General features: G+C 47.8%; 8 protein-coding genes and 1 long non-coding RNA gene across 20 annotated transcripts; 3 read left to right on the forward strand and 6 right to left on the reverse strand.

The window, feature by feature from the left end:
- Positions 1–216: 216 nt before the first annotated feature.
- Positions 217–4,786, forward strand: LOC125968904 (uncharacterized). Of its 4 annotated transcripts, none has more exons than XM_049720435.2 (6): positions 217–379; positions 1,185–1,259; positions 1,324–1,497; positions 1,560–4,115; positions 4,216–4,276; positions 4,578–4,786. In XM_049720435.2, exons 3-6 carry the CDS (start codon positions 1,335–1,337, stop codon positions 4,642–4,644), a joined length of 2,847 nt encoding a protein of 948 aa, XP_049576392.1. In that variant the 5' UTR covers positions 217–379; positions 1,185–1,259; positions 1,324–1,334; the 3' UTR covers positions 4,645–4,786. The 4 variants fall into 4 exon arrangements, with proteins under 4 accessions (XP_049576392.1, XP_049576393.1, XP_049576394.1 ...); XM_049720436.2 differs by having other exon boundaries at positions 1,327–1,497; XM_049720437.2 differs by having other exon boundaries at positions 243–379; positions 1,188–1,259.
- Positions 4,787–5,301: 515 nt separating this feature from the next.
- Positions 5,302–11,976, reverse strand: LOC125968929 (small integral membrane protein 28). Of its 3 annotated transcripts, none has more exons than XM_049720495.1 (3): positions 11,833–11,976; positions 6,404–6,553; positions 5,302–5,929 (listed from the first exon to the last, which is right to left on the reverse strand). In XM_049720495.1, the coding sequence occupies exons 2-3, from the start codon at positions 6,500–6,502 to the stop codon at positions 5,519–5,521; spliced, it is 510 nt and encodes a 169-aa protein (XP_049576452.1). In that variant the 5' UTR covers positions 6,503–6,553; positions 11,833–11,976; the 3' UTR covers positions 5,302–5,518. The 3 variants fall into 3 exon arrangements, with proteins under 3 accessions (XP_049576452.1, XP_049576454.1, XP_049576453.1); XM_049720497.2 differs by lacking the exon at positions 11,833–11,976 and adding an exon at positions 7,074–7,358; XM_049720496.2 differs by lacking the exon at positions 11,833–11,976 and adding an exon at positions 6,826–7,061.
- On the forward strand, positions 7,536–11,343 carry esf1 (ESF1, nucleolar pre-rRNA processing protein, homolog (S. cerevisiae)). 5 transcript variants are annotated; one of them, XM_049720444.2, is made up of 14 exons: positions 7,536–7,682; positions 7,765–7,859; positions 7,923–8,241; positions 8,311–8,534; positions 8,595–8,708; positions 8,779–8,888; positions 8,971–9,123; positions 9,238–9,352; positions 9,458–9,755; positions 9,847–9,989; positions 10,052–10,133; positions 10,224–10,318; positions 10,393–10,545; positions 10,617–11,343. In XM_049720444.2, exons 3-14 carry the CDS (start codon positions 7,965–7,967, stop codon positions 10,953–10,955), a joined length of 2,103 nt encoding a protein of 700 aa, XP_049576401.1. In that variant the 5' UTR covers positions 7,536–7,682; positions 7,765–7,859; positions 7,923–7,964; the 3' UTR covers positions 10,956–11,343. The 5 variants fall into 5 exon arrangements, with proteins under 5 accessions (XP_049576401.1, XP_049576402.1, XP_049576400.1 ...); XM_049720445.2 differs by having other exon boundaries at positions 7,936–8,241; XM_049720443.2 differs by having other exon boundaries at positions 7,611–7,682; positions 7,845–7,859.
- Positions 11,394–14,025, reverse strand: LOC125968924 (synaptogyrin-3-like). The gene is made up of 4 exons (XM_049720489.1): positions 13,802–14,025; positions 13,056–13,290; positions 12,829–12,974; positions 11,394–12,750 (listed from the first exon to the last, which is right to left on the reverse strand). Exons 1-4 carry the CDS (start codon positions 13,904–13,906, stop codon positions 12,517–12,519), a joined length of 720 nt encoding a protein of 239 aa, XP_049576446.1. The 5' UTR covers positions 13,907–14,025; the 3' UTR covers positions 11,394–12,516.
- LOC125968932 (uncharacterized) lies at positions 13,210–14,936 on the forward strand. The gene is made up of 2 exons (XR_007481383.2): positions 13,210–13,334; positions 13,794–14,936. It is a non-coding gene; the product is annotated as an uncharacterized lncRNA (long non-coding RNA).
- zgc:136472 (uncharacterized protein LOC678514 homolog) lies at positions 14,120–16,967 on the reverse strand. The gene is made up of 11 exons (XM_049720468.2): positions 16,799–16,967; positions 16,372–16,572; positions 16,078–16,205; positions 15,856–15,993; positions 15,664–15,771; positions 15,477–15,602; positions 15,219–15,416; positions 15,038–15,158; positions 14,755–14,936; positions 14,587–14,676; positions 14,120–14,513 (listed from the first exon to the last, which is right to left on the reverse strand). The coding sequence occupies exons 1-11, from the start codon at positions 16,965–16,967 to the stop codon at positions 14,427–14,429; spliced, it is 1,548 nt and encodes a 515-aa protein (XP_049576425.1). The 3' UTR covers positions 14,120–14,426.
- LOC125968930 (cell death-inducing p53-target protein 1-like) lies at positions 16,420–19,140 on the reverse strand. Of its 3 annotated transcripts, none has more exons than XM_049720500.2 (7): positions 19,091–19,140; positions 18,214–18,294; positions 17,930–18,084; positions 17,786–17,863; positions 17,477–17,645; positions 17,273–17,408; positions 16,420–16,554 (listed from the first exon to the last, which is right to left on the reverse strand). In XM_049720500.2, exons 3-6 carry the CDS (start codon positions 18,069–18,071, stop codon positions 17,300–17,302), a joined length of 498 nt encoding a protein of 165 aa, XP_049576457.1. In that variant the 5' UTR covers positions 18,072–18,084; positions 18,214–18,294; positions 19,091–19,140; the 3' UTR covers positions 16,420–16,554; positions 17,273–17,299. The 3 variants fall into 3 exon arrangements, with proteins under 3 accessions (XP_049576457.1, XP_068506974.1, XP_049576456.1); XM_068650873.1 differs by lacking the exon at positions 16,420–16,554 and adding an exon at positions 16,882–17,018; XM_049720499.2 differs by lacking the exon at positions 16,420–16,554 and having other exon boundaries at positions 17,154–17,408; positions 19,091–19,138.
- On the reverse strand, positions 18,804–21,015 carry LOC125968925 (lipopolysaccharide-induced tumor necrosis factor-alpha factor homolog). Its single transcript, XM_049720490.2, has 7 exons — positions 20,844–21,015; positions 20,115–20,238; positions 19,870–19,941; positions 19,719–19,799; positions 19,554–19,637; positions 19,264–19,489; positions 18,804–19,198 (listed from the first exon to the last, which is right to left on the reverse strand). The coding sequence occupies exons 2-7, from the start codon at positions 20,209–20,211 to the stop codon at positions 19,078–19,080; spliced, it is 681 nt and encodes a 226-aa protein (XP_049576447.1). The 5' UTR covers positions 20,212–20,238; positions 20,844–21,015; the 3' UTR covers positions 18,804–19,077.
- Positions 21,016–21,095: 80 nt separating this feature from the next.
- On the reverse strand, positions 21,096–23,975 carry pdia2 (protein disulfide isomerase family A, member 2). Its single transcript, XM_049720466.2, has 11 exons — positions 23,673–23,975; positions 23,029–23,232; positions 22,841–22,974; positions 22,625–22,762; positions 22,373–22,489; positions 22,181–22,306; positions 21,923–22,114; positions 21,731–21,851; positions 21,473–21,651; positions 21,281–21,382; positions 21,096–21,204 (listed from the first exon to the last, which is right to left on the reverse strand). Exons 1-11 carry the CDS (start codon positions 23,914–23,916, stop codon positions 21,145–21,147), a joined length of 1,617 nt encoding a protein of 538 aa, XP_049576423.1. The 5' UTR covers positions 23,917–23,975; the 3' UTR covers positions 21,096–21,144.
- Positions 23,976–24,463: the final 488 nt, after the last annotated feature.

The raw sequence follows: 24,463 nt of genomic DNA on the forward strand, positions 1-24,463 counted from the left end.
CAAGACACTTGGGTTGATTTCTTGACCCGAGGAACAGCTGTGAAAGCACACTTCTGTAGGACCCAGAACCGACCCCAGCGGGCCGTTTCCAGCCCGCCAGCCCTATGTTTGTTGGAATCTCCCCACTCAGCATTTCGAAAAATCTCATTGGTATCCATCAAGTGTCACCTTGCCAGGCTAATTAGTTTTGTTTCCAGTGCCGCGAGACAATGCAGGCATGTACTTTTGACTCGGATCCAAGAGAGAGGTGGAAATGACGAAGAAGGATGTGCAAAGTGGAAAATACAAACAGGTTAGTCCACAGTCGGTCCTAACACACAAATTGATGGAACTTCAAGTGACACAAGCAAGCCTGCGCTGACACAAGTGACAACATTTGGTGAGGATTCTTGATTTATTTGTATTTTCATGATCTTCCTGCGAGTTAGCCATGAACATGTGTGTGTGTGTGTGTGTGTGTGTGTCTGTGTGTGCGTGCGCAATCTACTCACACAAATACAAACGTGTTCCATTTGCCGGTATGCACGTCTTTCGCACACATCCAGTGCAATGTTGTTTGAAAGTTGCTTCGTGGTCGTCACACTTCGTTTATAAGTCATCTAGTCTTGTGATGTTTATGATCATTCGTATTTATTCATATTGTGGCAACACCACAATTACACACACACATGTAAGATTCATAGACACCCAAAAAATATGTAATGTTTGATATTCTCGGTTTACGTCATCCATACTGCTCGCGTTATCTAATCATGCAATGTTGCCGAGTCGTTATTCACATGTATCCGTGTGAATTTCTTCCTGCCATATAATCAGTTTGCTGTTTAATTGTTGTTTTTAATTGTTTCCAATTTTTCAGCGCGGCCGTCGTATATTATCGCGCGTAAAATACTTGTCGTCCAATATATGCCTATATTTGCCAGCGTATATTATGAAATATATTTTAGGCTTGTGTTGTTTTCATGGTTTGAATTGTATTTTTAGGCTGACTATCTCCTCCCTCCCGCACACATAATGACTTGCAATTTAGCACAGACACAATTGAGGCGGCATTCCATAAGCTCTGCTTCCTCAATTAACTTCTGCCCGGTGTGAATTAACAAAATTGCCTTAAATAAAGGTTAGAGAAATAAATTGGAGGGGAAAAACATAAACACGCCTTTGATAATGGTCCTTCTTGGCAGAAGGTGATCAAATCCAGGACCAGAAGAAATAAGACTCAGTCGCCATTTCCTGGCCCCCAGGCTGGGCTCCAACAGGTTGGTGGTCTTAGCCAATCGTAGGCCGTTTCTCATTTGCCCCAGTTTAATCTTGTTCTCATAGCAGCTCCTGAGATGAGGTCAGAGTGGAGACTGCTGCTGCTGGTCCTGACGGTTCTGGCACCGAGCTTGTCCCAGGGCCGCATGATCACCAGATGTGAACTCAAGAGCAGACTAGAACAGGCCATCGACCTACCGAAAGGCCTTGAAAAGTTCAGAGAAGTCATCGTGTCAGTAGGTGAGAAGTCTGGATGGAAATGGAATGAGCTCAAGATGCTTAACTGTCTTTATGCTTTGCAGTATCATGTGAATTGGAAAGAATGTCAAATCTGAACACCAGCATAGTCAGGACTATCCCTACCAATTCCATTTTAATTGAATCGACAACCAAGGCACCCGCCGAACTTCCAGAAGCAACCAACAGCACAATTGCCCCAGCACCGCTAGAAACAACTAACACCACAATAGCCCCTGCGCCACTAGCACCACCAACCAACAACACAATTGCCCCAGCACCGCTAGAAACAACTAACACCACTATCGCCCCTGCACCACTAGAATCATTCAACACCACAAGAGCCCCTCCACTGCTAGAAACAACTAACACCACAATAGCCCCTGCGCCACTAGCACCACCAACCAACAGCACAATTGCCCCAGCACCGCTAGAAACAATTAACACCACAATAGCCCCTGCACCACTAGCACCACCAACCAACACCACAATAGCCCCTGCACCGCTAGAATCAACCAACACCACAATTGCCCCTGCACCATTACCACCAACCAATACCACAATAGCCCCAGCACCAGCAGCACCAACCAACACCACTATCGCCCCTGCACCGCAAGGAATATCTAACACCACAACAGCCCCTGCACCAGTAGCACCAACCAACACCACTATTGCCCCTGCACCACTAGAATCAACCAACACCACAATAACCCCAGCACCACTAGCACCAACCAATACCACAATAGCCCCAGCACCAGTAGCACCAACCAACACCACTATCGCCCCTGCACCACTAGAATCATTCAACACCACAAGAGCCCCTCCACTGCTAGAAACAACTAACACCACAATAGCCCCTGCACCACTAGCACCACCAACTAACAGCACAATTGCCCCAGCACCGCTAGAAACAACTAACACCACAATAGCCCCTGCACCACTCGAATCAACCAACACTACAATTGCCCCTGCACCACTACCACCAACCAATACCACAATAGCCCCAGCACCAGTAGCACCAACAATCACTCCTCTCACCCCTGCACCAGCCAACAGCACAACAGCCCCTGCCCCACTAGCACCACTAGAATCAACCAATACCACAATAGCCCCAGCACCAGTAGCACCAACCAACACCACTATCGCCCCTGCACCACTAGAATCATTCAACACCACAATAGCCCCTCCACTGCTAGAAACAACTAACACCACAATAGCCCCTGCACCACTAGCACCACCAACCAACACCACAATAGCCCCAGCACCAATAGCAGCAACCAACACTCCTCTCGCCCCTGCACCACTAGCACCAGCCGATAGCACAACAGCCCCTGCCCCACTCGCACCACCAACCAACACCACTATCGCCCCTGCACCACTAGAATCAACCAACACCACAATAGCCCCTGCACTAGTAGCACCAACCAACACCACTATTGCCCCTGCACCACTAGAATCAACCAACACCACAATAGCCCCAGCACCAATAGCAGCACCCAACACTCCTCTCGCCCCTGCACCACTAGCACCAGCGGACAGCACAACAGCCCCTGCCCCACTAGCACCACCAACCAACACCACTATCGCCCCTGCACCACTAGAATCAACCAACACCACAAGAGCCCCTGCCCCACTAGCACCAGCCGACACCACTATCGCCCCTGCACCAATAGCAGCAACCAACATTCCTCTCGCCCCTGCACCACTAGCACCAGCGGACAGCACAACAGCCCCTGCCCCACTAGCACCACCAACCAACACCACTATCGCCCCTGCACCACTAGAATCAACCAACACCACAAGAGCCCCTGCCCCACTAGCACCAGCCGACACCACTATCGCCCCTGCCCCACTAGCACCAGCCGACACCACTATCGCCCCTGCACCACTAGCACCAGCCGACACCACTATCGCCCCTGCCCCACTAGCACCAGCCGACACCACTATCGCCCCTGCACCACTAGAATCAACCAACACCACAAGAGCCCCTGCCCCACTAGCACCAGCCGACACCACTATCGCCCCTGCCCCACTAGCACCACCAACCAACACCACTATCGCCCCTGCACCACTAGAATCAACCAACACCACAAGAGCCCCTGCCCCACTAGCACCAGCCGACACCACTATCGCCCCTGCCCCACCAGCACCACCAACCAACACCACTATCGCCCCTGCACCACTAGAATCAACCAACACCACAAGAGCCCCTGCCCCACTAGCACCAGCCGACACCACTATCGCCCCTGCCCCACTAGCAGCAAGCGACACCATATTAGCCCCTGTGCTTTTCACAACCACTATCATAACACCCATCGCAACCAGCAGCCTCGCAATAGATGCTGAAGCAACGAAAATCAACCCTGAGCTGCTCGAATTCCCATTAGAAATTCCTGACAACGAAGCAATCGAAATAGTGCAGCAGGCCGAGATTGAGGCGCTGAAGAAGCACATAGATGGATTGTGGAGCTCAGAAGAGGCAGCCAGCGGAGGTGTGCGGCGACGGCGCCGGCAGGTTTCAGAACACAACACTTATTACGGACTCTTCCAGCTGTCGGACAAGGATTTCTGCTTCTCAGGTGATCCTTGGACAAAAAACTACTGTATTACATCCTGCAGAGGTGGGTCATCAGATCGAGGCGGTTGTTTTATAGTATGTAGATGCTAGTGAACTGCATGTTTCTGAACCTGAAATGTACTACTTTCTTTTTCCCATTCAAGCGTTCATCGATGACGACATCACCGATGACGTAGCATGCTTTGTGAAAAGTCGGTACTGGATGTAAGTTTTTGTCTTCTGACGCACATTGCTAATTCAATGCATTTAAGGATTCTGAAGTATTAGGACATCAACAGGAAGTTCAAATGGAAGACTGTGGTCATATTTACGGAGGAGATTTTTTTTATGGCTTACTTACGTGTGTTAGTTGTCAAAGTTTTTTTCTTCTGACTGCACGTCAACGAAGGTTTCGATCACGACGGAATGGCCACGCCCATTTTGCTTGATTGACTAAAGTGCTGGAGTCCAAGTGGAGTATTTGTCCATGATTTGTATTTTTTATTTGTATTTTCCTCTTCAACAGGAGTATATTCCGCTCGGCCAGCACCCAATGTTACCAAGTCAGCCACTACTTTGACACATGCGGTTGATCGAGCGGCGGACGCATTTTCAACAACGCCAAGAGACATGTTTGAACGAGGGCCTACCGGAGCTTTGATGGATTGTATTTTCTCTTTTTTCTTTTTCTTCCTCATGCTTCTTCAATAAAAATGCACGGCAGATTCCCACCAATCAAGTCGTCGTCTTTCTCTTGATGGGCTGCTGGTGCCGTCCTGTTCCAATTTGATAAACATACGGCCGGCGGGCCTCATGTGGTCCGTTGCCGTCGTTCATGGGGCCCAACCAATAGTTCTTGAGTTCGTTTAGTCCCCGCCCCCTTAATTTTTTTAATTTATTTATCATTAAAAAATCGGTTCATATGGATTACTTCAAAAACGTAGTCATAACATATTTTCATAACTAATTGGTAAATTGTCATTAAATGAAAGGAAATTCTTATTAAAGTTAGTTATTTTATAAATATTGCACATCTTTCTTATGCCTTTTTCGTATTTGTGATTCATTCATTTCTGGCCCCACATGTTCTTTTTAAATTTTTCATACGATTGTAGATTAAAATAATCTTACATTTCATCTCCACATTTGAGGTCTTTCATTTTCGATGTATACGTATTCCAGAAATAATGTGAATTATAAAACACCTACACTAATAATTCATTTCACAGGTGCCGCAAATTGATAATCACTTTGCTACGTTTTCATCTGGATTTTTTTATTTTGACTGTTGGGCAGCAGAGGGCAGAAGAACACAAACAAGCTGAGCCCACACACGGTCCCTGTCTACCACAAATAGCTAGGGGTCCACTCTCCATGTTGTTTGGTATTCGACTTTGGTTACAAAACAAATGAAACTCGTAAGTCAAGGTAGCAGTTCTGGAAGCAATGTGAAATTTGACATCCTTGTCACACGTAGCGACCGCTGGACCTGATCTCCGGGCAAAGCTTGGCCTCCAGATCCTCGATCTTGATGGACTCTGCGTCCTTGGAGCTGCCGAGGCTGGCGGCCCGGGTGATCTTGCTGAGGGTTTCCTCGTAGGGCGGCGGCAGGTAGACCATGACGAAGACCCCGTCCGAGCCCGTGGAGCTGGTGCTGGCGTGACGCTCGGCGCCGCGGCTCAGCGACGACAGCAATTCCGCATCCTGCGGGTCCAGCGCAATCACCTTGGTCAAACCCAGCTGGGAGGCCGAGGCCCGGCATCGGCGGCAGATGGAGACCGCCAGCGGCACCAGCAACAGGACCGCCACCGCCGGCAGGACCACGTACAGAAGCAGCTCGTACTTCCTGTCGTCGCCCAGGTCATTCCAGTTGAAGCCCTGCGTGCATAAAAATTTTTTTTTTTTTTACGACGAAAAGCACTGACAACATTCATTTGTTTCCGTCTCTCTTCTGTCCTTCTGGACTTGATGATGGGAGGTCAATCGACCCCGTAGCTGGCCGGCTTGTTTTTATACTTTGGATTGTCGGAGCGAGTGCTATTCGTTGGCTGCGCATGCTGATCCTCGCTGATGAGGATCTGCAAATCTTCTCATCTCAAGCTATCAACGCCCGCTCTGATCTGGCGACACCAGATAAGACGAGAGCCTCAATTGCTCTGTCTGTCTTTCTGTCTGTCTCGACTGTGTTAACACTTCCACTGATAGATACTTTCTTTTAAAAGTAACTTGAACATTTAACTGAGTAATTGTTTTTGAGTTAGATTGCAAGTTACTTTAATTGGTTAGCAGAAATCCGCGGGGAAAAAAAATGCACGAAAATGTGAAAATGTGCAAGTGTCAGGTTGCTCTCACCTGTTGCTCACGCCCAGAGGGCGCCGGGGTCACCCAGTCGTAGGAGCCGCGCCCCGCTGGGCCGAAGCGGCGCCAGCTGCTCTCCAGGAGGCCGCGCATGCTGCCCGTGCTGATGATGAAGATCTGATGGCGTTCTGCTCACGCATGCCGCTTTGAGGGGTAAACAAGGTTAGGGGAGGGGGGCGATTAGTGCGATGGGCTCAAGAGGGGCGGCGACATGAGAGCAATGCAGGGCAGCGATAAATCTGTCGACTGGCCTGAATCCTGATGTTGGGTCGCATGCATGCGTGCGCACGTGATCGACAGGGAGGAAAAGGCGACATCATCGCTTGAACTTGAATGTTGAAGATGACCAAACAAATCGTGGCCGATGTCACTGTTTGAATGCGAGCGTGCAGGAGTTGGACTTTTGTGAGGCTCACTTTCTGCTTGTCATGTTGTTGATGCCCAAACAGATGCCGAGGGCCGCTGACGTGCCACTGACATCCATTAATCCCCATTGGAATATTACAGATCACGCATGCACACGCGCGCGCGTGCACACGCACACACACTCTCATCCACACAAATAAAATCATGCAGTCACACAAACATGCAAAAAACATATACACAACAGGTTAGTGACGCCTGACGTATAAATTCCACTTCAGAAAGCGACATTATTTCTTACTTTTTTTTTCTGTTTGGAAAATAATACGTGTTGTTTGCCTTCAATCAAACGTGCCATGTCTGAATTCAGAAAGTTGCACACTGTCGCATATCAAAGTGGCAACGGTGCGTCAGGTCGTTCGCTCCGTGCGTGCGGACAGTCGGCGGCGTGCCGTCAACATCTGCACGGCTGCTCAGAGTCGGGATTATGTCGCTAGCGTGCCCGTGAAATTTATCACGTGGCGCGCCCAGGCGGGATAGAGGCGAGCGTGCGAGGGGTCTGCATGACACCCGAATGGTGATTTGCGTCGGCCGCCGTGCTGCCAGGGGGCGCTGTGTGACACGCGAAAGGGCAAAAGTGCCTCCAATCCTGCCGACACTTTGATAGAAACGTTTCCCTTCTCCTCCACTTGATTGTTTGCTCATATTAAGTTAGTTATTTCTCCGCCTTACTTTTCCAGTCTCTCTGACATCGTTGGCTAAATTTTAATCAAAACACTGCCATTCATTCTTGCCATTGCGCTTTCTGTCCCTTTTTGCTTTCCGTAGTCTTTGGTACGGAAGTGCCGTGTCGTGTTGCATGCTGGGAAAACACGTGTGCCGCAACTATAAGGTTCAGCTAAAAAATCAGGTAATATTTTAAACCTTTACACAAGTAGTGTCTTTTCCAGGATTCCATTAGTTTAATTTTCATCAGTATCGCTTTTTTTTAGTTCCTTGCCCGCCCGTGTTTGCGCTGCTGACCTCCATTTTGTGTCGAACAACAACAACAAAACAACAACAACAAACACAGCACTCAAGTTTCTCAGTATGTATTTTGCCGTCTTATTTGCAAGTGTACGATGAAATTGACAGTGTTTATACGTTGTAGCTTTCGATTTCAGAAAGGTGGCAGCCTAGAGAGGTGGGTGCCATGTCAGGCGCAAAGAAGGAAGATGGGGCGCCGGCGGACGAACGTTTCTCGCGCGTCAAGCGGGACCCACGATTCTGGGAAATGCCCGACCACCAGCAAAAGATCTCCATCGACAAGCGCTTTACGTCCATGTTCCATGACGAGCGCTTCAAAATCAAATCCACGGTGGACAAGCGGGGACGACCCGTCCAACACTCCACTGCCGAGGACCTCCGTCGCTTCTACCAGATCTCCGACGATGAAGATGAGGATGACGACGAGGAGCAAGTCAAGACAGGTGACAAAGCCTCGACCGACTATTATAATAAAGATGCACGGATGTCAACTAATGCTTGAATCTTCTCAGGTGATGAAGATGAAAACGAAGCCGGCTCGTCAGATGACGAGGAAGACGCGGAGTCGGGCTTGGATTCCTCCGACGACAGCGGTCCGGACCTGGCTCGCGGCAAAGGTAACGTGGAGACCAGCTCGGACGAGGAGGACGAAGCTGAGGACTTCCTGCAGCAAGAGGACGACGAGATCCAGCACGACTGGGGCGAACTCTGCAAGGATGCCGAGCGCAGCGAGCAGGTCAGCTCGGCCTGAAGCGGCCCGTGTCGACCGGAGGTCTGAGCTCGCCACCTCTTGCAGGTTTGGCGCCGGCTGGCCATCTGCAACGTGGACTGGGACCGCCTGAAGGCAAAAGACCTGCTGGCCATACTTAACTCCTTCAAACCTGAAGGGGGCGTCGTGCTCTCCGTCAAGGTAAGGCCGCTCGGCCCGATCGTGATTGAATCGAGCTGCAGTATTTCAAAGTTTCATTTGACTGCTGCAGATTTACCCGTCAGAGTTTGGCAAGGAAAGACTCCAGATGGAGGAGTCACAGGGCCCGCCGGAGCTCCGGGCACTGCCTGATGATTCTGAGGACGACACCCAAGAGGACAGGTGACCTTCTCACGAAGGCCGTGATGCTAGCACACCAAATGTCCGCGCCTTTTGGCGGCTCGATGACGCATTGTGTGGGCAGGTCGTACCGAGAGAAGAAGCGCGACTACCAGTTCAAGCGTCTCAAGTACTTCTACGCCGTGGCCGAGTGCGACTCGGCCGCCACCGCCGCCAAAATCTACCAGGAGTGTGACGGCTTTGAGTACGAGAGCAGCTGCTCCGTTCTGGACCTCAGGTACGTCGTCGTCACGGCAACTAACAACGCTTCGCACAGGCGCTAGGCTAGGCTAGGCTAGTTTATCTGCCTCTGCTTCAGTGGCTGCTCTTTTTTACATGCGTGTCCATTCAGGTTTATCCCCGATGACATGACGTTCGAGGACCCTCCCAAAGACGTGGCGACCGATGTCAACTTGGCCACGTACACGCCCAAACTTTTCACTTCGTCAGCCAGCGCAACCTCCAAGGTAGTCGTGGGGGGCCGGGAGGCGGAGTCTACACTGTGACATCACAGGAAGTAGCTCAAAGCGTGGGAGGTCAATCGCTCGGTCAGCCCGATCTGGTGCATTCAGGTGGACCTGACCTGGGACGAGACGGACCCGGAGCGTGTCAGCGCCCTCCAGAGGAAGTTCAACAAAAACGAGCTTCTGGACATGGACTTCAGGGCCTATTTGGCGTCATCGTCCAGCGAAAGCGAGGACGCCGACGCTGAGGAGGAGAAGGAGGACGAAGGTCAGCAGGAAGGCAAGGCGAGCAAAGACCAGGATCAGTTGGAGAAGTACCGGCGGCTGCTGCAAGGCCTCCACGACAAGGAGAGCAAAGAGCAGCAGGAGGCCCAAAAGATGGAGATGGAGGTCACCTGGGTGCCGGGTAGGATGAAGAGCCCAAAAGGCGACTTTGAATGCCTATTTTAAAGGTCTGAGATGGGCGTTTCATATTGTGCTGTGCTTTGCTCCTCCAGGCCTGAAAGAGGCCACAGAGCAGCTGGTGAAGAAGAAGCTGGAGAAGAAGCAGCAGCAGCAGCCCACGCCCTGGGAGGAATTCCTGCAGAAGAAGCGAGACAAGAAGGCGGCCAAGAAGATCAACAAGAAAGCCCAAAACGAGGTCAGCCCGTTAGCATAGTTAGCACCTAGCCGACCAACACGCTCACGTGCGCTCTTCGCCAGGACGGCCAGCTGAGCGACGACTCGCTTCCCGACCCCGTGGACTTCAACGACCCGTTCTTCCGCCAGGAACTCACATCTAAGGGTGAGGCTTAGCTAGCGTGCGGCAAGCTAGCGCACACGTAGGCCCAGGCATGCGGTCGAGTCGTGACAACTTCCCGCTGATGCTCCTCAGAAGGCAAGACCAAAGACAAGAAGAAGAAGAAGAAGAAAAACCAGGATGGAGAAGAGCGTACAGCAGAAGAACAGCAACGTGTGGACCAACACAAGGTTTCACATACACACAATGTGCTTCAAAATATGTTTGTGCGTTTTATCACAACTTAATGCGTGCGTTCGTTCAGGCCGAGATGTCCCTGCTGATGGACGAGGGCGACGAGGACGAGAGGCACAAACATTTCAACTACGACAAGTTGGTGGAGCAGCAGAACTTGAGCAAGAAGAAGAAGAAAAAGTTGATCAAGAAGGGAAACGTGCCCGACGAGGACAACTTCCAGGTCAGAGTTCCGCCCACCGCCGTCACCGCCATCCGCCGCACGTCATAACGCCGCCGCTTTTCCGCTTGCAGGTGGACGTGTCGGACCCTCGCTTCCAGGCCGTCTTCACGTCCCACCTGTTCAATCTGGACCCGTCGCACCCGAGCTACAAGCGCACGCGGGCCACGCAGAGCATCCTGGATGAGAAGCGCCGCCGCCGAGAGGAAGCGCACAAACAAGAAGATGCCACTGACAATGGCGCTCGCGAGGCGCCTGGAGATCGCACAGACCGGGACGCCGCTCCCAGAGAACCCGCAGACCGGGACGCCGCGCCCGAGCCCTCGCGGGACGCCAGCTTGTCGCTACTGATCAAGTCCATTAAGAGCAAAACGCGTGACTTCCAAGCGCGTAAGAAAGCAAAAATACTTTGAAGGTCCAACTACGCTTCCTGCATGGACACTGAGGGCCCAACTTTGGATGAAGCCATTTCTCTCCTCCAAACACGAAGGGGACTTTTGTGAGCGCTCGGCATTCTATTGCGGACTGTCGAGAACTGTGGACATCATGTCCAGGACAAACGACGTCGTTGAAGGCCTCAAACGTTTGAGGTCTATTTCTATTCCTCTGGGAGGTCAAAGTGAAATGCACGTCAGTCGCCACTAGGGGGAGCTCACGTAGCACAATTACCAACTAGCGCCACAGCTTTCGCTTCATTTTAATTTGTATCAAGCGTCAGTATTTGACACTTTGCATTGTAGAACATTATGTAGGTCATTCGTTATCCTAAAATCAAATAAAAAAAGCAAAGCAACCAAGAAAGGTTTCTTTGTGCCTGAATTAATGTCATTCACAAAAGCTGTGAGCGTTAATGTGATGGTGTTGCTGGTTTTATTTATTGACTTTTTTTTCTCATTTTTTATCATACATACATTTGAGCATATCACAATAAAATATTAAAATCACAAATATTTCACGTGGAGCGGAACATTCAGGAAGCCGCTGGCCTGCCATTTTTAAATTGCCTTGCCACCATGTCCCTCAAATCCCGCCCCTCTCTTGCTGCTTGTCAATCACAAAGTGAGCCGAGGAAAAACTTCCGCTACAAATGTCCTTTTATAATGTGTCTTCTACACTAAAAGAACATGCTTGTGTGTGTGTGTGTGTGTACGTCAGTGACGTGCGGTGAGGCACTGACTCCTTAAGTCAGATTTACAAATATATATATAAACCCAAAAAGGTCAATCAATCAATACTGATTAGTTCGTATGTCATCAGAGTTCTACGCGCACACACTCTTCGTGGTCTTACCTTTATTTGTAGATGAAGTTCATGCACCTATCCATCGCCACAAGAAGTTTGGTTACTTTGTTGTCCTCCTTGTTTTCTTTCATTTTGGCCAGCACCCCATGAAGCTCTGATGCCAGCAGTCCCAAGACTACAGCTGGGGCTCGTTTATCATCACTGACGTCATCAAATCCCCCCAAACGCCCCCTTCAGTTCACTTTTAGCTACATCGCGTAAAATAACGAGATCTGTGCTTTGGTTGTGACGTCCGATGTCTCGTCTACCTCTATCTGGGGCAGCATTAATCAATGGTTGGCTCACGTACGCCCCTATCGGTGCGGCAGAGTACTATCTGCCTCAACCTTTTCCTTTTTACTGCAGTTTTATGTCCCATCAGCAAAAAAAAAAGCGTTTCACCTTTGTATTTGAACGGAAAATATGCAATTTCAGCGATTTGGACTACAAAAATGTTTGAAAAGATCAATGGACAAATATTAATATTAATTTTATGTTTTTTTGTTACTTGTCATAATCACAGGTGAGGAAGAGCCTCACCTGCCTCCCCTGACCGCACGTCCCTAGTGTACGTGTGTGTGCGTGTGTGTGAGATACTACCATGGTGTGGCTGCAAGTGTGCGTGCGCAAACACACAAAAGCAAATAAAGCGGGTTGCCATGGCAACAACATAATCGCCTTAGTTACGGGCCGTTAGAAGGCGGGCGCTACGGGTCTGTGCTGCTGCTGCGTGAGCTTCTGCGGGTCCAGGGTCTCAGTGAAGGGCGGGGCTTGGTAGGGTTTGGTGGTCACGATGGTGGCACCGTTGACGATCGGGTAGGGCGTGGCCCGGGCGTGACCGGGGGCGGTGTCCAGGTGTTGCCACGTGAACAGGTTGGCGTGCGAGCCGGACATGAAACGACGCAGGGCGCTCAGCGTCAGCACCGTCTGTTGGTGAGCGCACAAAGTTAGTCTTTGATTTGAAAAGGGCCCTAGTGACCTTCCAACTAATGAAGCTTGACCGACCCAGGTGATGATGGAGAAGAAGCAGAAGGCGATGGCGGCTCGGGCGGCGTCGGCGCCCTGCGACAAAGGCAGCTCGTCCGGTGATGTCGCCTGCCACTGATTGACCAAGAAGCAGAAGCCCACGAACCACAGGAAGCTGGCCACACCTCAGCACGCACAAGCAGAAATGGCAAGTGTTTCAAACTAGGGTTTCAAACCAGAGTTCCACAGTTTTTTTCTTTTTTTACCTGAGCAGATGAGGTCAAGCAGTACGGCGCGCCGTCTGTCCGTCAGGCTGCTGAAGGACGGAAAGACGGCGTCGAGGAGCAAGAAGAAGGCGCTGGCCAGGAAGCAGGCCACGCCCACCGTCACGCCAAAGTTGCAGGCGTCTGCGTTCTTGTTGAAGACGCACAGCAGACGCTCGCTGCCGATGTTGACGTAACCCTCGTTGACGATGCAGCTGAACACCACCATGGAGAACACCTGCCGCGAGCGTCACAAATTTAGCTCAGTGGCGCCCTACGCAGGTACGGCTGTCTTCTTTTAAATCATCTTAAACCCTTTTTTTTAACTTATTTAAATATGATTGAAATGCAAAGTATATATTTTTTAATTATAGAGGATTGGTTGGTGACTAGTTCAAGGTGTGATCATTAGTTTGATCAGTTTTGAAACTGAAAGTATGCAATACAGTAAATACATTGAAATATATTTAAAAAAAATGCTTGTAGGATATTCAAATGAAATGGACGCGGTTAAAGTATGACGTGCAAATTGCATCCCGCTGCTCATGTGCATCATGAACGTGCGGGTTCCAGCTCTGGACAAAAGACGCCAAATACTGAAATCGATCAATACGAAGCCGCATCGATAGCTTAACAAACGTTTTCATGCTGCACCTAATGTGATGTGAGGAGAGAGACAAAGAGTGCAAATGCAGCCCCCCCCCCTCCCTCCCTCCCTCCTTTTTTTTCTTCTTCTTCCAGATGCTCACCCACGACAGCAGCCTCAAGATGGTCCGCGGATGCGTGAAGAAGGCGACCGGGTCGAAGACAAGCTTCCCGGCTTTGGCGGCCCCGTACGCGGCCGCTGGCTCCATGGCGGCCTGCCCCCCTCTGAGCGAACTGGTAGCGACCTCCACCGGCTTAGCGCGGCTCCTTCTCCCCGCCGTGAGAAGCGGACGAGACGGCGACAGAAGCAGCTGTGCGCCGCTGTGCGCAGCCGCAGCTTCCAGCAGCAGCCTCGCGATGACGTCACACCTAGACTGCTGCCTGGTTGTTATTGGCTTGTTTGTGTTTTTCCAAATAGCAGGTCTTTTTAAATTTTATTTTTAATTGGTAAATCCATTAGTTATTTTATACATTCTTAAAAAAAATCACAAAACAAAATTAGTTTCAATGTCATGTAAATGTTTTGCTCCAGTAATTTTTGACATTAATAAAAAAATGACTTCCAATTAAAAGTAATGTTAAAGATTATACTGACAAAGATTTTCCTCATTAGTAGTAGTTGCAATTTCTCTGTCAAATTCCCAGCCAATGTGGCTTATTTTTGTCATACTTTTTATGAAGTCAAAACAAGGACAATTCTTTTTATAACCGCTTTGACTTTGTCTTCCACTAAAGTTCCTGCTTGTTGATCTTTCTCTCTTCCTCCTCTTCTTCATCTTTCAAGGCCTTCACGTACTTGCTCCTGTCATCGTCCTCCTTTTTTTATCCCACAAAAAAAAGCTGTATTTTTAGCCAATGTTTCATTTACGTGCACAAAAAAGACATTTACCTTGATTCTGTCTTTTGCCGCTTTCTTCATCTCCTGGTGAACAAAAGCAAGCAGAGCCTTCACCTTCCTGTCACCTGTGTAAAACACCGCCTGGGGGAAATATAAGACTGTTGAGGATTCGAACGTGCTTCACACTTTTATATTATTTTGAATCTTTTGTAATCATACTCTCTCCGCGTAGACGGCGGGGAACAGGCAGAAGGCCGGATAGCCGCCCTGCACCGACATCTCGATGTCATTCGCCGACGCGTCGATGCGAGCCACCACCACGTCGTCGCGAGCCTCCAAGGCCTCTGCTAGCTCCTCCCACAACGGGAACACGGCGCGAGACTCGGGACTGTACGGCACGTCTGAAAGGTCGCTTCATTAGGTACACCCTTTTCAAGTACAATTGAAATAAATGTGTATAAATGAGTGACTTGTGTGTCCGTGTGGTGTGTTGTGTACTCACAAAACAAGACAAATACAGTCTTGTTGGGGTTGAAGGCAACTTGTTCAAAAGTACTTCCCACGAGTTCCTTCACTGGACGTTGGTCCCATCCTTCTGGGATGGGCTCGCTCTGCATCTTGGCCTGATACACAAAAACACACACTCATCGTTTCACGTCACACCCGCGACAGACTGGCCGTACCTTGGCCTTGCCGTCCAAGTAGTCCCGGCAGAAGGCCTCGATGGAGTCGGCGTCTGGTGCGGACGAGGGCAGCTGGTAGGTCACGTGGTCGGTCAGGTTGACCAATCGCACGAGAGGAGCCTCATAGTCGCGCACGCGGAAGTACTCCATCAGGCGGCCGTTGCGCGGCTCCGACACGTCCACCAGTACAAACAGAATCTGAAGACACACGTGGAAGAATTCATTTTGTGCGTATGTGTGCGTTTGCATGTGCGTTACCTTCATTCTGAAGACCTCGGCGGCCGCGTTGAAGGCGGCGTGCAGATGGGGGAAGTCGGCCGAGCCTTTGTTGACGAAAAGGAGGGCGTGGCTAAGAACGGGCGACGACAGGATCTGGTTGGCCGTCTGATGAATAAATTAAAAATTACTTTATTCGAGAGTTTTTGATTCGGTCGTCCTTGGCTACCTTTCCAGTGTATTCCGTGACAGGCTCCATCTGGTAGACGCTGACAAAAGTCATCAAGTCAACTTCGGAGGTCTGCGGCGTCATCCTGTAGGCCTGAATTAGCTTAGACTGCGAGGAAATGCGGAAAAATGGAACCCAAACTCAATTTGTTAGTTACAATCATAAAATCTTCCAAGAAAAAAATGCGTGTACCTGTTTAAGGAGCAGCACCACGTCATGCGTGACATCATATTTACTGATGACATCATCATTCTGCGTCACGGCAAAGCTGATGTCCGGGAGACTGACTGCGGCCGAATGAAATATCCGAACGTACTCGCTGTCCAGCTCCTACACAAACACACACACACACTTAATGATAACAATAATCTTATTGATGAGAAGCAAAGCCAGAGACAGTTTGATGGCGATCACCTGAAAGAATCCGAGCACGCTGAGCTCCTCCTTCGAGCTCACCAATTGGCTGAGATCGGTGATGAGGTCAGCAGCAGGCCCCGCCCTCCTTTTCAACCACGTCACAATGGAAGCGGAACTCTGAGGAACTTGAATTGCACACCACAGTATTTTCTCATAGATAAAAATATTTGTGACGTCGTTTTTTTGGGGGCTGTTAAACATCTTTTATTATAGAAGAAAAAAAATAACTACATTTTGTGAGTTAAAATTTTTTGGGGAATATTTTAGGGGTGAAAGTGAACTGGAACTCACCAGGGCAAGCGACAAAGTTGAACTGCTCTCCGAAAAGGTAGAGCCTGATGCTTGGTGGTCCCGTTGCGTTCAGTTCTTTGGCTAGCTCTTTGTCTTTAGTCACGTCCACGGTTGCCAACTTGACATCGGAGTCCTGAAGCTGGCCAGCGGCTCCTTGAAAGACTTCCGACAACCGACGGCCGTCTGCAGACAGCGGAACATCTGACGGACAGAAATGGTCAAGTCGATTTAGGATGGATGGAGTTCAGCTTTTTTTTTTTCAAAGTTAATTTGGACAAACCTACATAGTCAACAAACATTTTGAAACATCAACACAAATTTGAGTGTCCACAATTTTTTCAGTACATGCTTTAATTGAACATTTCTTGGAGATTACATTTCATTTTCACAGTTTTGACTAACACAATTCAGACTTCATAAGACTTACAGAAGTGCACCAGTAGTTGTTTGTAGGTCCTCAGTGCTTTGTTGAAGTTTATCTTGTTTAGCAGTAAAATTCCGTCCTCCTCCAGGAGCGTTTCGGCTTCTTGGCCACTAACAGCGAGGCATAAAGCCGACAAAAGCAGCACCGGCAGCAGCAACAACGGCCTCGCCATTGTTGCAACGTTCCGTTCCGCAAGGTAAGACGGAAATGCCCGTCTGGGGGACTGAACAGGTAGTTGTGAATGTTATCAGGCCCGTCTTGTCGTTCATTAACTTTTTATCTCAGCGCTCTCATTGATGGTTACTCATATCAAGATGATTGCTAATAGTTGCCGAATGCACTTTACCTAACAACAAGGTCAAAATGGAAAACACATTTATTAAAGGTACAGCGCCACCTATTGGTGGACTAATAGAATGCAATGACCTAAATTCGAAGCGTGTGCTTTGAGGCGGTAAAAAAAAGTTGATAAAGTACCATAAAAAGTGTTGTAATAATCCACAGTCAAGATTTACGGTGTACGTGTAGATGCTTTCCGCAGTGAGGGCAGAAGTGATGAACGTCCCACAGGTCCGCGATCATGAAAGGAATCAGGCAGAAGCCACAAACCAATCTGGGAACAAAGTCAAAGTTTGCATAAGGTGTTGAGATATGCGAATGTGCTGACACGCTAATAATTACCCAGAAAAGGCCAAAATGCAGCATAAAGCGAAGGCTTTCTTCCCGGGAATATTTTGGATTTTGGTGGTGACGTCACGGCGGCAGTGAGGACACTGAACGCTGCCCGGAGAGTCCAGCAGGTTGGATGAAGTCGAAATTTGTTCTGACGTCGGCTGGGTCACCACCGTGTCTGTTTGTCAACAAATCAAATTTATTTAACGCTACTTCCACTTTTGGTAGGTTTCTACCTCCCAAAAAAATCAAGCCACCCAAAATAAAAAGTAGAATTCTCATCATCTGTGACTTGGATTTATTCCATTTGTTCCGTACCCAACGGGGTTGGAAGGGTGACGACTGGAGACGTCTGCGGCGGACTGAAGATTGTTGGCATCAAGACAGGAAACGGATCTGGAAACACAGTCGGCGATGAAAAAGCCCGACTTATCGCAGACACCGGACGGTCAGCAGTCTTACTGGTTTCTTGATAGGGAGGCGGGTTCGGAGAGTGCAAAATTGAAGCGTCGTAAGAAGGCGGAGGGCAAAGGTCAAACCCTTCGAGGTCCACAGAGGAAGGCGGCAGTGTGGCCACCTCGTACGCCGGAGGGTCCATCAGCATGGTGACAAAATTGCTGACAAGGAAGACAAAGTGGCAATCGGGAATCAGCAGATTCAGTTTACAAAAGGTGAAAGGTCATCAGAATTAAATAAATCTGGCTAGAGTTCGTGTGAATGTAGAGGATGTGGAGCAGGAGTCTTACCTTGGAGCGAGTCACGAGCTGAACTGCAAGGATGGAACATGTTAGCTGTCGTGGCTAGTTGCGAGATCAAAGCCGTTCAACCTGTTCTTTACCGCAATCAAAAAAGTTTTCATAACCTATAATTAGCTTACATTTGACTTTCACTATATAGGTCATGCATAGCTTTCAAAAATGACTCCAAGCAAAATCAAATATTTGATGAAAAATAAAGCAAAACGTTTGTTGAGTAGAATCATACTAATAAAGTTAACACGGTTTTGAATCGGCCGACTATTGAGAGGATTTGAGCTTTTGATGCAATAGAAAGGGAATGTGACCTACAATTCAAACGAGTTGACGTCAGATTTTCGGCTGGAAACAATTTAAAATTTTTGACATAACACAATGCATGCGTTCACTAGCGACTTACACAATACTCACAGAACTCGTTTCGAAACATCATTTCATTCCACATAGCGCTTAATCCCTTTTGGGGTGCGGCACGTTACATAAATGAGTAAGATTTGGTTTGAACACAAAGTACAACTTTGTATTATACAAAAAAAAAAAGATTTATTAGTCAATTTGCAGAGTTGACAGGCATTATTTGAAATTAAAAAAATACAATATAACTTAAAAACAACAGAAAGCAAGCAACTATTTTTCCCTAAAACGGTTAAATAACAATAGCAAATATATTACTTGGAATGGAAATAAAGATTAAGCAATTAAAAAAAAAAATCTGCATTGTGTAAATCTGCATGATGTTCATTCTAGAAATTCTAACGATGATTGTTAATTGAAATATTAGGCACATAAAAACTTAAATTACTTTTGGGGAAAAAAAAAATAGCAATCAATAATCAATAAATGAGCACACGCTGGCTAATGGCCGTAGCCCCCCCTGTTGTACACGTAAAGACATTTGTGGCAACGAGGACAGTAGTGGTGCACATTCCAGCAGCTGGGAATGCAAAACGGAATCAGGCAGAAGCCGCAGAAGAAGCTGAAATGCGAGCAGAAAAACTCACTTATTATTCCGGACATCAATCAACCACACAAGCGACTTACCATCCAAAGAGGATCATGATACACGCAAAGAAGGACCACGACGAGGGACACAGGACTTTTACGGTGGTGACCTCGTTATCACACTTTGAACATCGCACGTAACCCGGATGGTTCCTCAGTCGGGTGATGGAGATGGTCTGTTGTGGTTGCGGTTGCGTCACCACCACTTGCACCGGCGTTGCGTGCGCGCCGCCGCCGCGGCGTGCTTGGTGTCTCCGCTGGCCCACTGAGAGACAAAAAGACGGACGCGTGAGGACAAACGAAACATACAGTGGAATGATGTGACGTACCTTCAACGGTTGGATGGATAAAGACTGGCGACGTGTCGCTGGTGGGCGTCCTTAATACGGGAAAAGGATCCGGCTGGACGTTGACTGTAAATATTTTGAGGAAATATTAAATAAAAAATAGGATTATTGTCTGAAAATGAGAATTTGAGATTAAGATTTACATACCAACGCGTGAGTGATAGGAGGAGATTTGAGACGTTACGATGGGCGAGCCCAAGATGGAAATTGGACCCGGTTGGAGAGTTCCTGCAAAACAACCACGGCCTCACTAAATGAGGGGCTTGTTGCTTGATGGATGATGTCAAATGAGGTTTACCCTCTCTTGGTTGACGGGTGAAGACTTGAGACGTGTGGGTGGTTGTCACGACGCGAACTGGAGCGGCGTTGACTGCAAAAACGGTGACACGCTTGGTTGGCAAGACATTTTGGAAGACGTTGGAATTAAATTGATGGACATTAAAGGCAAAATTGAAAGAATCAATCTCAGATTACGTCAAAAGGGAGTTTGTTTATCACTACAATGGTAAACTGCTTACTAGGGCACCAAGAATTGGGACTGACTTGTCTCTTCGTAGGGTGGCGGCGCCTCGGAGGGCGTCTGGTAGGTGGGTGGAGGCGGTAGACGGAGCGTTGCCTCCTCGTAGGAAGGCGGCTCCATTAACAGGTGATTCTGTCAAGCGGTACGCTGCAAACAAAAGGAAGAAAAGGTCATCCAATTAGCACCAAAACCTGATTTGGCGTCTCTGCCAAGTCGTTGTATTGCATGGGTGGAGGCAGCGCTGGACAATTAACAGTCATTCGATTACGTACTAAAGTTAGTTTTTCATATTTTTTACTCGTTAGTCTGTGCAGCTAAACTTTCCTTTATTATTATTTTTTTTACATTATTCAAAACAGTTCGAAACAGCGACCATCTTAAATATTACGTGCGCAATTCAAGCCTTAAAAAGCGCGTGGTGATCGAAAGGTAACAACTTCCGGAGTCGTGACGTCATCGAAAAGCGGCGCAACCTGATTGACAAAAGTAGAAAGAAACACAGCAAATAAGATCGTTGCGCGCTCAAGTTTCACCTATTAAAAATTTGTCTTCAGAGATTTTTGTATGTCAAATGTGTTTCTTAGATAAGCCCAAACTCAAAACCCTAGCTAGCAGGCTACATGCTAATCCTCTGCGGGGAACCGAGTCAGAAATACCTTCACTGATTTACTTTCACTTCTGCCAAACTCTCAAAAGTTTTTGTCGCAGCTTTAAGAGTGCGATAGTGGAGATTTTAAAGCGTCAAATCTTACCTTGGGCAAAGGACGAAGCCAACTGAGTGGAAGACTTGCAAGACTGAAATGACATCACCTGGGCGGCCTGTTGGACTTGTTTTGCTTCTGGAATGTGAAATAGTTCATTTTCCACACAGCAACAAAAAGACAAGTCACAATGACTAATGACAATTCTAATGTGACAAGCGAGGTTACAATGATGGAAGACATTTTTCTCGTTCATCATCAGCCAGTTGTCAATACACATGAAAAAAAAGTGCTGACTGCTGCTTTGATTTCTGTCCCTCAAAGGAATTTTATTGAGTTGAAAAAAATGTCATCAAAGCTCATCTTTGCCAAACGTCGCATTGTCGGCTTTCTCCACAGACTCAACCGCTTTCTGAAAAACAAAAAAGAAATTGTATTCATTATTCTCATAATGATTATTATTTTGAGGTTAGCATGCAGATACAAACTGCTTCATTATCGTCGTCGTCGTCTTCCTTGGGCAAAACTCCTCCATTGTCCAGAAACTTTGACAGTGTCTCCAGATCTCGGTTTCCTGAGTACTCCACCGGCTGCAAGGTGACAATAGAAAAACTTGCGAGTCCTCACCAACCTACTTAAACAAGTACGAGTGTGTGAGTGAGTGAAATGTGTGTCGGTACCTCTTTTCCACCCGCGGGAAAATATTTCAGCGTGGGGAAGCCGCTGATGGTGAAGGCCTCCAGCTCGTTGGCGGTGGAATCCATCTTGGCGATGACGATGTCCTCGTGCTCGGCGTACTTCTCACCCAGCTGGTCCCAAATGGGAACTAGCTCCTTGCAGTGGCCACACCAAGGAGCATCTGCAAAGGAGGACAAAAATCGTCATTTTATTCATTTGGATTGAGTTCATGCTTTGAGGACGCTTCATGGAGAACTCACAAAATTCCACAAAGACATTCTTGGTTGGATCCAAAGCAACCGACTCAAAATTCTTCCCCACCAGGACCTTCACGGGTGCTTTATTCCAATCCTCGGGCACGTCTTGACTGCGATAGTATGGCTGTGTTACAAAACAAATCCATTACAATGAGATCAATACGTGTGTGTGTGTGCGTGTGTGTGTGTGCGTGCCTTGGCCGTCCCATCCAGAACCTCCTGACACAATGACGGCAGGCCGCCGACGAAATCCGCCGTGTCCACTTTGAACTTCTTGCCCGTGTCCATGCTAATGATGCGAGCCGTCGGCACGTCAGCTACCACCACACCGAAGAATTCCAGCACGAACAACACATCGCCCACCACGTCGATGGTAACGAACAGCATCTAAAGCCAAAAATCCACGTGTTGGACAACATCAACGACAACTTTGGCGGCCATATTAAGCGCTACCTTGCTCTTGTGGGTCTTGGCCAGGGGCCGGACTTGGTCCACCAGCGCCGTGTGGCTCTCCACCGTGGAGTTGATGAAGAGGAGGCAGTGAAGGCGAATCCTGGAGCTGAAGATCTTATCCCCCGACTGCACAAACAAACATCATCAAGGCCAATTGTGTGTGTGTGTGTGTGTGTGTGTGCGTGTGTTTACCTCCTTAGTGAAGGGGATGATAAGCTCCAGGCTGTTTTCTTGGATGAAGCTGGTTAGATTGCTTTTGTCCAGCTTGCCGTCGTCAGACAAGGCGTAGTCCACTCTCTCGTCATCAAACTAAATAAAAAAATAAAATAATTATGTCAATTTATGCAAATTTATGCGAATTTTGCCACCCACCAAATTTATTAAAAAAAATGCAAGAATCATTTTATTTTTATTTATTTCCAGGATGCTGTGAAGTCCACATACCTTTTTGAAGAGCACAACCGTCTCAGATTTCACTTCATACTTCTGGAAAACCTCCGGAGATGTCGTGATGCCAAACTCCGTGTCGGTCATGTCCATGACCAACTGGGAAAACTCCTTGGCTGCGTCGCTTTCCAAACTCTGGGTGAGAAAAGTGGAGTATGAAGATCCGAAGATCCATCCATGCGTGTAGATTCAAAGTGCTGAGGACGGACGGACCTTAAAAAATCCCACGACGGTGATGTTGTGGGCGTCAACAAAGCTGGCGGCAGAGTCGGCGTCTTCCAGGACCAATGCGCCGAGATCGCTGCGATGCTTCAACCACTGGATGATTCCATTGACTGTCCTCTGACCTAGAAACAGTTTGATTAGCTTTAGGCGACAATAGTGATTTTATTTTTGAGTACCGTTGAAGTCGATGGGATTCTTTCGGTCGCCGTGGACAAAGAGCTTGAGAACGGGAAAGCTGTCGATGGCAAACTCGTCGGCCAGCTCCTTCTCGTTGGTGGCGTCCACTTTGGCCAAGGCGATGGCGGGCTCGTCCGCCAGCTTGGCGGCCGCCTTGGCGTAGATGGGCTCCAGCTGCTTGCAGTGGTCGCACCATGGGGAATCTACATGCGTGGAAAAAAAAAAAAAAAAGTTGAAACGCGACTAGGTGACTTTTTTTTGGACCCTTTGGTGATAGGACCTGAAACTTTGCTCCCTGAGCACGTGGGAAAGTGGAGGCAGCAGAACATCTGGACAATGGGTTGCTTGCTTTAAACGTAGCTCTTTAATACTACAAAGCTATAAAGGATACATTTCAAAATGGGAAATGTTTTTCTTTTAATACAAAATAAATATAACACTCGTTCTAGTTTTGTTTAGATAAAAATATCATTTTTAAAATGTTTTTTTTTTTTTTTAGATTACCGTAAATTAGAATACTAAGGAACCAAGAAATGTGGAGCGTATGGCTTTGAAAATGCTAATTATCTAAATAAAAATATTAACTTATATTTTTATTGCAAATCAATTGTAAATCCTTTCACGTGACTTGTGTATTACTCACAAAATTCCACCAATAAATACTTGGTCAGGTTGAGCGCCCAGGCAAAGTTGTTGCCATGGAGCACCATCACGTTTCTGTCCTCGTCTATCCGGCTGCTCTTCTCCTTCTTGGGTGGCTCTTCATCTTCCTTCTGGGTCTCTTCGTGGTTCTTCTCCGTCTCAGCGTGCTCATCGCAGGAGCCCAGCAGGAGCAGTAAGAGCGGCAGCAGGAGCAGGGACGCTCGCGCTAACTTTGGCATTCTCATGTTTGCGAGGTATGGGAAAGTCTCGTCACGTTCGGAGCCTTTTTGACATCATTTGGAGTGTGTGGCACAATTCTACTGGCCTCGCCTTTTAGCCAATCAAATGGACTCATTCTGGCCTCTCTTTAAATTGCCTCGGATGAGCAAACGTATCTTTTCGTGCCTTTTTAATACAATAGACGTCTTTATTTTATTTATTTTTAGCTCTTTGACGACGGCTTTCGTCATAAGGAAAACATCAAATACCAGAAAATATGACCAACATTGGCAATGATACTAAGTATGAGTTGGACATATTTCTGCTTTCATTCATCCTCCAGATAGTTAATAGTTGTTTTTTTTTTTTTTATTTCTACGTAGTCCTAATTTTTTTTTTAAATGTCTGCTTCAAACTAAAATGTTTGACTTCCACTTTCGTTCGTTCTTATCATACTTGCGCCAAATTTGATGTCTAATTTTTTTAATATATTTAAAATTATATTAAAATACTTCTTAGAGGGACGTAACATACAGCCACATTTCCCATCATGCAATTGTTACAACAAAGACT

The sequence above is a fragment of the Syngnathus scovelli genome, chromosome 5 (assembly GCF_024217435.2).
Source record: "Syngnathus scovelli strain Florida chromosome 5, RoL_Ssco_1.2, whole genome shotgun sequence".
NCBI lineage: Eukaryota > Metazoa > Chordata > Actinopteri > Syngnathiformes > Syngnathidae > Syngnathus > Syngnathus scovelli.

What these genes read in the sequence shown, in the direction of transcription:
- LOC125968904 (XM_049720435.2), top strand. Translation starts at nt 1,335, where the DNA reads ATGAGGTCAGAGTGGAGACTGCTGCTGCTGGTCCTGACGGTTCTGGCA. An exon ending in CTGTATTACATCCTGCAGAG is followed by an intron (nt 4,116 to 4,215) that starts GTGGGTCATCAG and finishes TTCCCATTCAAG; the next exon opens with CGTTCATCGATGACGACATC. An exon ending in GTGAAAAGTCGGTACTGGAT is followed by an intron (nt 4,277 to 4,577) that starts GTAAGTTTTTGT and finishes CCTCTTCAACAG; the next exon opens with GAGTATATTCCGCTCGGCCA.
- LOC125968929 (XM_049720495.1), bottom strand. Translation starts at nt 6,502, where the DNA reads ATGCGCGGCCTCCTGGAGAGCAGCTGGCGCCGCTTCGGCCCAGCGGGG. An exon ending in CCTCTGGGCGTGAGCAACAG is followed by an intron (nt 5,930 to 6,403) that starts GTGAGAGCAACC and finishes TTATGCACGCAG; the next exon opens with GGCTTCAACTGGAATGACCT.
- esf1 (XM_049720443.2), top strand. Translation starts at nt 7,632, where the DNA reads ATGCTGGGAAAACACGTGTGCCGCAACTATAAGGTTCAGCTAAAAAAT. An exon ending in ATGCCGAGCGCAGCGAGCAG is followed by an intron (nt 8,535 to 8,594) that starts GTCAGCTCGGCC and finishes CACCTCTTGCAG; the next exon opens with GTTTGGCGCCGGCTGGCCAT. An exon ending in TGCTCCGTTCTGGACCTCAG is followed by an intron (nt 9,124 to 9,237) that starts GTACGTCGTCGT and finishes GTGTCCATTCAG; the next exon opens with GTTTATCCCCGATGACATGA.
- LOC125968924 (XM_049720489.1), bottom strand. Translation starts at nt 13,906, where the DNA reads ATGGAGCCAGCGGCCGCGTACGGGGCCGCCAAAGCCGGGAAGCTTGTC. An exon ending in TCTTGAGGCTGCTGTCGTGG is followed by an intron (nt 13,291 to 13,801) that starts GTGAGCATCTGG and finishes CGCTCGCGGCAG; the next exon opens with GTGTTCTCCATGGTGGTGTT. An exon ending in TCTTCTCCATCATCACCTGG is followed by an intron (nt 12,751 to 12,828) that starts GTCGGTCAAGCT and finishes GCTCACCAACAG; the next exon opens with ACGGTGCTGACGCTGAGCGC.
- zgc:136472 (XM_049720468.2), bottom strand. Translation starts at nt 16,967, where the DNA reads ATGGCGAGGCCGTTGTTGCTGCTGCCGGTGCTGCTTTTGTCGGCTTTA. An exon ending in GCGTGCTCGGATTCTTTCAG is followed by an intron (nt 15,994 to 16,077) that starts GTGATCGCCATC and finishes GTGTTTGTGTAG; the next exon opens with GAGCTGGACAGCGAGTACGT. An exon ending in TCACGGAATACACTGGAAAG is followed by an intron (nt 15,603 to 15,663) that starts GTAGCCAAGGAC and finishes TTTATTCATCAG; the next exon opens with ACGGCCAACCAGATCCTGTC.
- LOC125968930 (XM_049720500.2), bottom strand. Translation starts at nt 18,071, where the DNA reads ATGCTGATGGACCCTCCGGCGTACGAGGTGGCCACACTGCCGCCTTCC. An exon ending in GCCTCCCTATCAAGAAACCA is followed by an intron (nt 17,864 to 17,929) that starts GTAAGACTGCTG and finishes CTGTGTTTCCAG; the next exon opens with ATCCGTTTCCTGTCTTGATG. An exon ending in TGCATTTTGGCCTTTTCTGG is followed by an intron (nt 17,409 to 17,476) that starts GTAATTATTAGC and finishes CTTTGTTCCCAG; the next exon opens with ATTGGTTTGTGGCTTCTGCC.
- LOC125968925 (XM_049720490.2), bottom strand. Translation starts at nt 20,211, where the DNA reads ATGGAGCCGCCTTCCTACGAGGAGGCAACGCTCCGTCTACCGCCTCCA. An exon ending in CACCCGTCAACCAAGAGAGG is followed by an intron (nt 19,800 to 19,869) that starts GTAAACCTCATT and finishes GTTGTTTTGCAG; the next exon opens with GAACTCTCCAACCGGGTCCA. An exon ending in CTCCTATCACTCACGCGTTG is followed by an intron (nt 19,638 to 19,718) that starts GTATGTAAATCT and finishes AAATATTTACAG; the next exon opens with TCAACGTCCAGCCGGATCCT.
- pdia2 (XM_049720466.2), bottom strand. Translation starts at nt 23,916, where the DNA reads ATGAGAATGCCAAAGTTAGCGCGAGCGTCCCTGCTCCTGCTGCCGCTC. An exon ending in CCAAGACCCACAAGAGCAAG is followed by an intron (nt 22,115 to 22,180) that starts GTAGCGCTTAAT and finishes TTTTGGCTTTAG; the next exon opens with ATGCTGTTCGTTACCATCGA. An exon ending in TTCCCGCGGGTGGAAAAGAG is followed by an intron (nt 21,383 to 21,472) that starts GTACCGACACAC and finishes GTCACCTTGCAG; the next exon opens with CCGGTGGAGTACTCAGGAAA.